The sequence below is a fragment of the Echinops telfairi genome, unplaced genomic scaffold, assembly GCF_000313985.2.
Source record: "Echinops telfairi isolate 266 unplaced genomic scaffold, ASM31398v2 ScPeMD7_23;HRSCAF=83, whole genome shotgun sequence".
NCBI lineage: Eukaryota > Metazoa > Chordata > Mammalia > Afrosoricida > Tenrecidae > Echinops > Echinops telfairi.
In genome coordinates this window covers 17,869,206-17,877,862 of record NW_022103920.1, presented here as the reverse complement: position 1 = coordinate 17,877,862, position 8,657 = coordinate 17,869,206, and the positions used below count along the sequence as shown (strand labels likewise).

The 8,657-nt window shown below is 50.1% G+C and overlaps 1 protein-coding gene across 2 annotated transcripts in view; it reads right to left on the bottom strand.

Annotated features, from left to right (window-relative positions):
- The window catches only part of GRM8 (glutamate metabotropic receptor 8), a 939,770-nt gene extending 937,699 nt beyond the window's left edge, over positions 1–2,071 (bottom strand). For both annotated transcript variants that reach the window (XM_004707786.3, XM_004707785.3), the window contains exon 1: positions 1,284–2,071. In XM_004707786.3, the coding sequence (XP_004707843.1) occupies positions 1,284–1,793 (510 nt within the window). In that variant the 5' untranslated portion in view covers positions 1,794–2,071. The remainder of the gene's footprint in view (positions 1–1,283) is intronic.
- Between the last annotated feature and the right edge of the window lie 6,586 nt (positions 2,072–8,657).

Sequence of the window (8,657 nt, the reverse complement as noted above, 5' to 3'; positions counted from 1 at the left end):
GTTCATCCAGCCTGTCCTATCCAGACAGGCCTGCGGAGACAACATGCATAAAAACAAGACAGAGCAAAACCAAGCAACACTGTACAACAAAATAATTCTTAATGGTCCATGTGTCACCAGGGTTCATTTTTAGAAACGATGTGAAAGATGTTAAGACATAAGAGGAGAAAGAAGCCTAGTGAAAAATTATGAGCTGCAGTACTTTCCTATGAGGCCTTATACTTTTCAGTGTGTTTTGCAGACATTCGACTCCAGTGAAGAGTTGGTCTCAGAAACCCACAATGGCGGTTCTACTCTGTCCCACAGGGTCGCTATAACTTGGAATCAACTCCATGGCACTTGCCATCCAGTTATTACCTTTTGCCAGTTGGTTTCACTACATTTCTAGGCAACAGATGATCAAACTTAAATCAAAGTCTCAACTCACCCTGCTAGATGCAAACTTTAACACAAAACGAATTACATATATAAGTATTCCAAGTCTGCCTCCGAGCCATCTGAATTAGTGAAGTTCTAGTCTATTATAGTTATAATACAGCTGACAATTTTATGACCCTCTTATCTCCAGACATGTCGCTCACATCTCCCCATCAGTAACAAATAGTTTCTCCAGGCAGGAACTTTCGTCATAACCCACCCTCCTATGAAAGAAGCTTGATCAAGCAAATGAACTCGTACCTCAGTGAGGAGAAATGTGTGTGCACGCTACCTGTGCTTAGCCCTCCAGTAAATGCGGGCTTTGATTTCAAACAAGCCTAAAGAAGGCGGATACCCCAGGATGCCGGGGACTGAACACGTCACTGAAATTGGAACTCCACATGCCACCAAGATGATCACCTTTCTCTTTGTTTGGGGGTGGGGTGGGGGAAGCCAGCCACAGTTCATCTAAGGCAGTGCTTCGCCACCTTTCTAGTGCCTCAACCCTTTCACACAGTTCCTCATATGGTGGTGATCCCCACCACCACCATAAAATTACTTTCGTTCCTACTTCATCACTGTCATTTTGCCACTGTTATGATTCGGGCAACCCCTGTGAAAGGGTCGTCCCACCCCCAAAGGGGTTGCGACCCACAGGTTGAGAACCACTGATCTAAGGCATTGTCGATACGGCAGGAAATCAGCACTTATCGAAACCTGGACATAGATCTCCGGTCCGAGGACCCTGGCGACACTCAGAAGGAGCGAGGGGCATGAGCCCTGTGTCCACTTCCTTCTCCAACTTGCCCTCGTTGCCGCTTTATGAACCATCCGCAAGAATGAGGGAAGACAACACCTTGACCTACCTTAAAAAGTCTTAGAATGTTAGCAACCATGATGGACACGGAGCTGGCTGCAGCACCGATGACGCCAGAAATCTTGTCGGGCTTGGTGAAAATGGGTGGGTCTCCATTAGCACACTTCACGTCAAAAGCATCTTTCTCGATCAAGGCCTGCACGAAGGTCAGCGACTGCTCCAACGCGTAGGTGTCCCGGGAGCACGTGTCAAGGATCCGGACACCCAGCGTGATATTGGACAGGAGCTCCGGGTCCTTATTAATCTGGTCGATTGCATAAAGCATGGCCTCAAGCCGGTGGATCCCCTTTTCCTTCTTGAGCTCCCCACAAGGCACGCCCCTCTCCCCCTTGGCGTGGACTGGGAACAGACCCCCCAAAATGATGTCCCCATCCAAGCGTATGGAATGGGCATACTCCTGACTGTGTGTTCTTTGCATCATGGTGAGGATCCAGTAGAACTTGGCCGTCAGGAGGAAGAAACAAGGGCAAGAGGCTGAGCGCTTTCCCTCGCATACCATTTTCTCCACAGGTGGCGCTGCGATCCCAGACCCAAAGTTTACTCTTGACAGAGAAGAAGGGAGACCAGCTGAGGCTGCACCTTCGGGGGGCTACCATCAGGGCCCATGGGGAGAGGGCTCGGTGGGCTTCAGCACGTTCTCTTGGTTGGAATGTCACAGTGAATTTCCATCAGACCCCGAAGGGTCGAACTTCATCTCCATAGAGAGTCAACTGGCCTAGGACGGTGGGAAAGCTCCGCTGGCTGAGGTTCTGACGGTGGGCTGAGGTCAGGTCCGGGAAGTCAGGCCTGCCGCAGGATTATTCCTGTGAGGGGTTGAAGGAAGAGGAAATAATAAGAAGGGCTCGGCAACATGGGCAGACATTTTTCATATTTTTAAGCCCTGTTTACGCCAACCTTTTCTCTTTTTTCTTGAAATTTCCCCTATTCGTCCCCCTGTGATTTAAAACATCTGGCTGCACTGTCTCTAAACAGAGAGATGGATGGCTTTTGGACTAGAGAGCATCAGAAACGAGGTTGACTCTCCCAAGCCAAAGAGTACTTTTATTGGCCATTTTATTTCCATAAATTGGATTTTAGTGGAGGTTAAAAAAAAAAGCCTATGATAGATGGCACGATTTCTTTTCGAATCTTATTTTTTTACAGTGGTCTGGCTTTCACATTTACGCTTTCTTGGCGAGCTCCTGATGCAAAGTTTTTTTCGGTGGGGTAGTCAACAGCCCAGCCGTCTGTCGATGATATTCTTTGGGGCGCCTCAGAATTCCCAGGAAGGGCAAAAAATGACTATTCCATCAACAAAGTAAATCCACACGAGGGGACCAAAATGTGTAAGTGTTGTAGCTTGGGGGGCTGGGGGGGGGCGGGCGTGGCAGACATTAACACAGAATGTCAGCGATTTCAGGCAAATGATCTCGTTCTCCTCTGGTAGCAAACCAAGGACTTGAAAATTAAGCACATGGGGAGGGTTATGTGTGAAGAGCTCCCTCCTGCCCTTGTCAGGATGTTCCGCTCATTTGTCGAGGTGGAAGCAAGGGATGAAGTACACAAGCCTCCATCCTAAAAACCACCAGAAGCACATCAGAGCTGGAGGTCAATGGAAAAGCTCCTTAATTTTGCCTCCTTGGGTGGGGAAAACTTATCAAGACTAGAGATCAGTATCTACCGGCAAAGCTGGAGGAAAAGGTTCTTCTAGTCCCTTGGTAGTCGGAGCACATCAATCAGACACTCCTGGCTGGGGGTGGAGTCAACCCTGTCAATCAACTCGCAGCCTGCTGGCACCTCCTGGATGTCATAAGCCTTTTGTATAAGAGCAAGACAAACAGACCACCTCTCTCTCTGCTCCTCTGACTTGCTCCCTATTGGAACGGCCTGCCTCGAGGGGTGGCCCCACGTGAGCTTCCTGACCCTGAGAGCTGCCAGGGTCCTGTCGTGCTCCCACAGAGCTTGGATCGATATGACTCGGTCCAGACCCACCGGTCTATGACCTTCCTGGCTCCCAGTTCACCTTTCTGCATCGCCAGCACACCGTGAATCTGAAGAGAGACTCGGACTAGCGTCAGCCTGCTGAACCTGAGTGGGACTGAGTCGGGATGCCTTCTTGCTATATGATTCCTTCCTGATGTGAAGCTCTTTCTGATACTTCGATGCATGCCACTGGGCTTATTTCTCTAGACAACCCAGTCTAACCCAAGGACCTTCATTTTATATAGATACAGAATTCCACGAGAGGCTTTCTAAGACCTTGGAGGGGGTTAAGTGAAAAATGAAAACTGACCAGCACAAGGGAATCAGAGGGACGTGAGAGGCACATGTAATTTAAAGAGCAAATAGCACCTACTTAGGCTAGGCAGGATGGCCCCTCCAAGGCTCCTTTCTAATCGCTATACACAGACTTGGCCTGGGCCATGCGGACACCCTCCTCTACCTTGGCCAGCCAACATCTAGTTGTGTTTTCCAGTCTCTTGTTCAATTTCCAGTTCGTAACTTTTTCTTCAGATCCTCCTGTCCCAAAGGGAGGGGAAGGGTCTCCCCAGAGGGCAGCTGAGCTGATGCCGAAGGCCTTCAAAGAAAGCTCATCTTTCTTCACTGGGGAGTGGAGGGAAGAAGTCCCTGTGTTTGTGAGTGTACATCCGGCAGCCTGGCCAACCGAGGACCGTTCACAGAGATGTTTCTAGTCGGTACTGCCTGTGGCGAGCTGCTCTGTTTCTGGGCACAGAACTTAGGCCTGGGTCTGTTCTGTCTTCCCTTCAACACTTCGTGCTTTTCTGATCTTCCCATTGATACTCTCTCCTTCACACCTCATCCTCCGAGCGGCTGTTTCCCTCTCCGGAATTCTGTGATTCAGCCACGGCCTGAGCACAGGCATTCCACAGAAGGAAAACATTTGGAAAGTTGCCTGGGCTTTCTGGGTATAATCATGTCAATTCTACGAGCCGCCCATTCAAGAGAGGAGGATGGTGTTTGACAGTTTTACGAGGACGACCTGGTAGCTTTCTAAAGAACCTCACGAACTCCAAGCATGAATTTAGCACTGGAGACCATGTCCACATGGCTGGGCTGACCTTTAAAAGCACAGGCTAACTATATAAATAAGAAGCTCCGGATGGAATTGGTACACACACAGGCACACACGTACCACCACCACCAATGACTACAACAACAAAGTGTGTGGGAATAATTGGGGATTAGAGTTTTCTTTGCTACGTGAATGAGATTATGACCCTGTCAAGTGGGTTCTAAACCTAATCCGTTTTATCAAAAGAGCAGATTAAACACACACACACACACACACACACACACAAGATACCATGGATTCTCTATACATCAAGGAGCCAAGGAGACCCTGAGACTCCGTACAGGATGGAATCAACACACACCTGAGACCCAGTTTTAGACTTTCAGCCTCCACTTGGTGACAAAATAAATGTTATTTAAAATTACCCCACTTGTGGCATTTCTGCTACAGCAGCACTAAGGCTCTAAGACAGAAGCTGGAGGAGAAATAAATCCTTCCGGGAAAGGAAGGGGGCCTACGTGGGCTGTGGTCCAAAGACCTGTAATTCTTCATTGCACCAAACGGCCCCGAAAACACGGAAAGCCCTCCGGAGAATCCATGGTTTCTGCATCTCCGAGCTCCGGAACATCCCATCTGGTCATCACACATCCTCCCCACCTCCTCCCATGACCTTAGCCTCGCTACACTTGGTGTGCACTCCTGAAAGGAACACAACTGCAGTGCTTTTACGTTTGTTGGTGGCCCTGGCAACAATTTGTGATGCCTTCAGCGTCTCATGAAAGACCCCTGGTGGCGACAAGCTAGATGGCTAACTGCAAGGTCAGCCCACCAGCGGCTCCTTGGGAGAAAGACAGTCCGTTCTACTCCTGTAAAAGTTACATTCTCGGGAACTCATGGGGGCAGTTCTAAATCTTACAGGGTCTCCCTCAGTCCTAGTCACCTCCATGTGTTTGCTTTGCTGCTTTGGGTGGCACAGTGAGAGAAGTGAACTGCTAACCACAAGGTCTTCGGTTTCAACCCAGCTAGCAGCTTGCTCCAAAGGAGAAAGAAGGAGGCTATGTGCTCCCCAGAGGATTTAAAATTTATAAAACCCAAAGGGGCAGCTCGACTCTGTCCTATGGAACCACAGAGTCAGAATCAACTTGATGGCAGTGTGTGGGGGCATTGGGTTTAGTGTAAGGGGACCAGACGTCCCGCTTTTGATGTAAGGGGACCAGACGTCCCGCTTTTGGCAAGACAGTCCCAATTTTTAACAATTTGTCCCGTGTCCCGCAGCATTTTTTAAAAGTCCTGATTTTTTGAAAGAATGCACAAGCTAGGGTATACGGTTTTCGGCTGCCATGTGGCTATTTCGCCAGGATATGAGTTTTATCAATGGTGTCCCGCTTTTGTCCTGCTTTACCAATGTTAAAATCTGGTCACCTTAGTTTAGTGTCTCATAAGGAACCCTGAGAGGAGCCCTGGGGTGCAGCAGGTTAAGAAGTAGGCTGCTAACCACAAGTTCGGCAGTTCAAAACTACTAGCCTCTCCTTGGGAGCAAGACGAGGCTTTCTGCTCCCATAAAGAATTACAGCCTCAGAAACCCACGGGGGGCAGTTCTCCCCTGTCCTACGGGGTTGCTATGCGTCTGAACCAATTTGATGATAGAGAGTTTGGTTCTGTGTGCTGTTTGTGAAGGAATTCTGATGGCATCGTGGTTGACGTGCGGAGCTGCTAACTACACGAGCAGGGGTTCAAACCCACCAGGCACCCGAGAAAGATGAGGCTTTCTGCTCTGGTGAAAAGTGGCCGCGACCCAGGAACCCAAGGGAGCAGTTCTCCCCTGTCCTATGGGTTCACTCCGGGTCTGCGTCAACTTGACGGCAGTAGGTCTGGGGGTTATCATCTCTGAGGGCTACTTTGAGCTTAAAGTTCAGGAAGAGGACGGAGGTAGTTGTGCCTGATGGGTGAATGCATTTAAGTGGAAAACGAGAGGTTGAGTTTTATCATTTACTACCCAGCTGGCTTGAATGTTTGCTTGAGTTTCCTCCTGCCTAACACGGCTTGGTCTCGCTACAACTGGGGCTCCTGTCTGTAAGGGGCAGTAAGGGGCAGTAGGAATGCAAATCTCCTAGCTGGACAGGACATCCACTCACTGCCTCGGCGTGGATGCCCCTAGACAACGGAGTCGGGAGTTTGAGACTCTAACTCTTGAGGGAAGTCAAGACACCTCATCTTTCTCCTGAGGAGCAGGTGGCAGCTTCAAACTGACCTTGTGGGTAAGCAGTCCAACTGGTAACCCCATGGCCACCAGGGATCCTCCACACAGATCAGTGCCAGGTAAAGAAACCCTGCTGTTGCTAACACAAGACCCTGGAGGTGGGCATAGAGCGCGACAGGTTGGGTGGCAACGAGCAAGGTGAACAGGTAACCCACCAAAGGCTTCCACCGGAGAAAGATGAGGCTTTCTGGGACCCACACCTATTCACAGCCGCAGAGCCACAAAGGAGCAGTTCGACCCTGTTCTGTAGGGTCCAAATCACTCTGGGTCCAAATCAGCTAACTGGCAATGGGGATCCTTGCTAACATTTTTTACTGGATAGAGCAACTTTCCCTCTGTTTACCATGGTGGAGAGGGTTTTGCTGAATTTTGTCATTTAAAAAATGCACCAGGGCAACTTAGAAAATATTATAATTTAAAATCTGATAGGCTGTCATAAACAGGAAAGCTTGGCAACTAGAAGGTTTAGCCACCCATTGAAATGGTTAAGAAATTATTTTTTAAATAAGTAAATACTTGGGAAAGGTTGTTAAAACCACATCCGTCAGACCTCACTGTATAATCTTACATCACCTAATCTTGCTCCTAGCCAATCCTGTGAGCTTCAGTCCACACTCATTCAAGTTTGAGTCAGTGACCTGTCTGGGCTGCAGATCCAAATAGCTCTCCTTCGTGCTGTGGGGTGGATTTAAAGCAGAACCGTTTCCCCCCACCCCACCCCCTCTCCCTCAAGCTGTTCTTCCTCTGAGACTAAGTACAAACCCCATCTGTGCTGATGAACTTCTTCAAGGAGGTGTGAGGTCTGCACTCCCAAGAAATATGACCGGGGAGGAGACCAGAGGCTTCTCTGAGGCCACAAGAGGAGGAGCAGAGCAAGCCGGCCAGGAACTGGTACATCCATCAATCCTGCCCGCCCACCTAACATCCTTAGCACTGCCATTAGCACTGCCATCAGCCCTGCGGCTGGGGTGGGCAGGGAGCAGGGCCCTGGCTGGATTTTGGGTCTGCACTTGCCTAAGACTGGGTGGTGCAAATGGTGAACTCACCTGGCCACTCTGAGGAACGTCAGAAGAAAGGCCTGGCGAGCTACATCCAAAAGAGCAGCCATTAGGGCACACAGTTCTACTCTAACAGCGTGACCTCACTACAGGGCAGCTGGTTTTACAGAGCACTAGGACAGTTGTGGACAAAGCCTTCCCTTCTGTTTCTTTTCACGAAGTACCTTCTCTGTGCCCGAGACTCAAGTGCCCACGTTGGGGCCCCACTGATTTTCATAACCCAGTCATTCACTCTTGGAGCAAGAGAAGGCCAGGAGGTTGAAGAACAGTCCGAAGCTAGTTAGCGGTACCATCACCAATTCCGTGCCGTTCGGTGAGAAAGTTCTCCAGGATGCAGACCTCGCGTGTCAGAGCAGCCCTACGCGTCCTGGGTTTCCAGGGGGAAAGACTGCCAGGTGGTTCTTGCCAGGCACGACTCTGCATTCAAACCAGCAAGCCAGCTTCTGGTTAACACAGCCTTGCATGTAACCCTTTGTGTGCTACCAAATCTGATTCCTGGGCCAGTCTGAGGTCAAAGAGAGAGACCCCTGTGACACATGCAGGCCCCTCCAGGCCCGACCCTCTGTCTTCCCCACAACACTTAGCAAACCTATGATTTTAGGGCAGAATCCTTGCTTCGGGAGAGCATCGTGGACCATGCTATTTTATTTCTCAGAAAGTCAAAAAGCACTCCCAGGCTGCCCTCCACCCAGCCCTTTCACGCCAAGGCTTGGCTCACAGACTGCAAGTTCGGTGGTCTCTCACTTCAAAGGATCCACAGCACAGCAGCTCCTTTGGGTGGTTTTTGGAAAATGCATCTTCTTTCTCTATCATGCCCCACGATGCTGGAGGGAGGGGGCGACAAGGTTCTGGGCTGGTGGGGGTGGGGAGGGGGAGGGGGCGTGGCACAGAGTGCAGCTGAGGAGGCAGCCCTCTCCCTTGGCAACAAGACCTGGCACTGAATCCCTGCCTGACAGTCACTGGATGGTAACACAGAGGATGCCACTTCCCCTCTGTGGGCTTCCGCTCTGTCTCTGTGAAATGAGGGAGCAG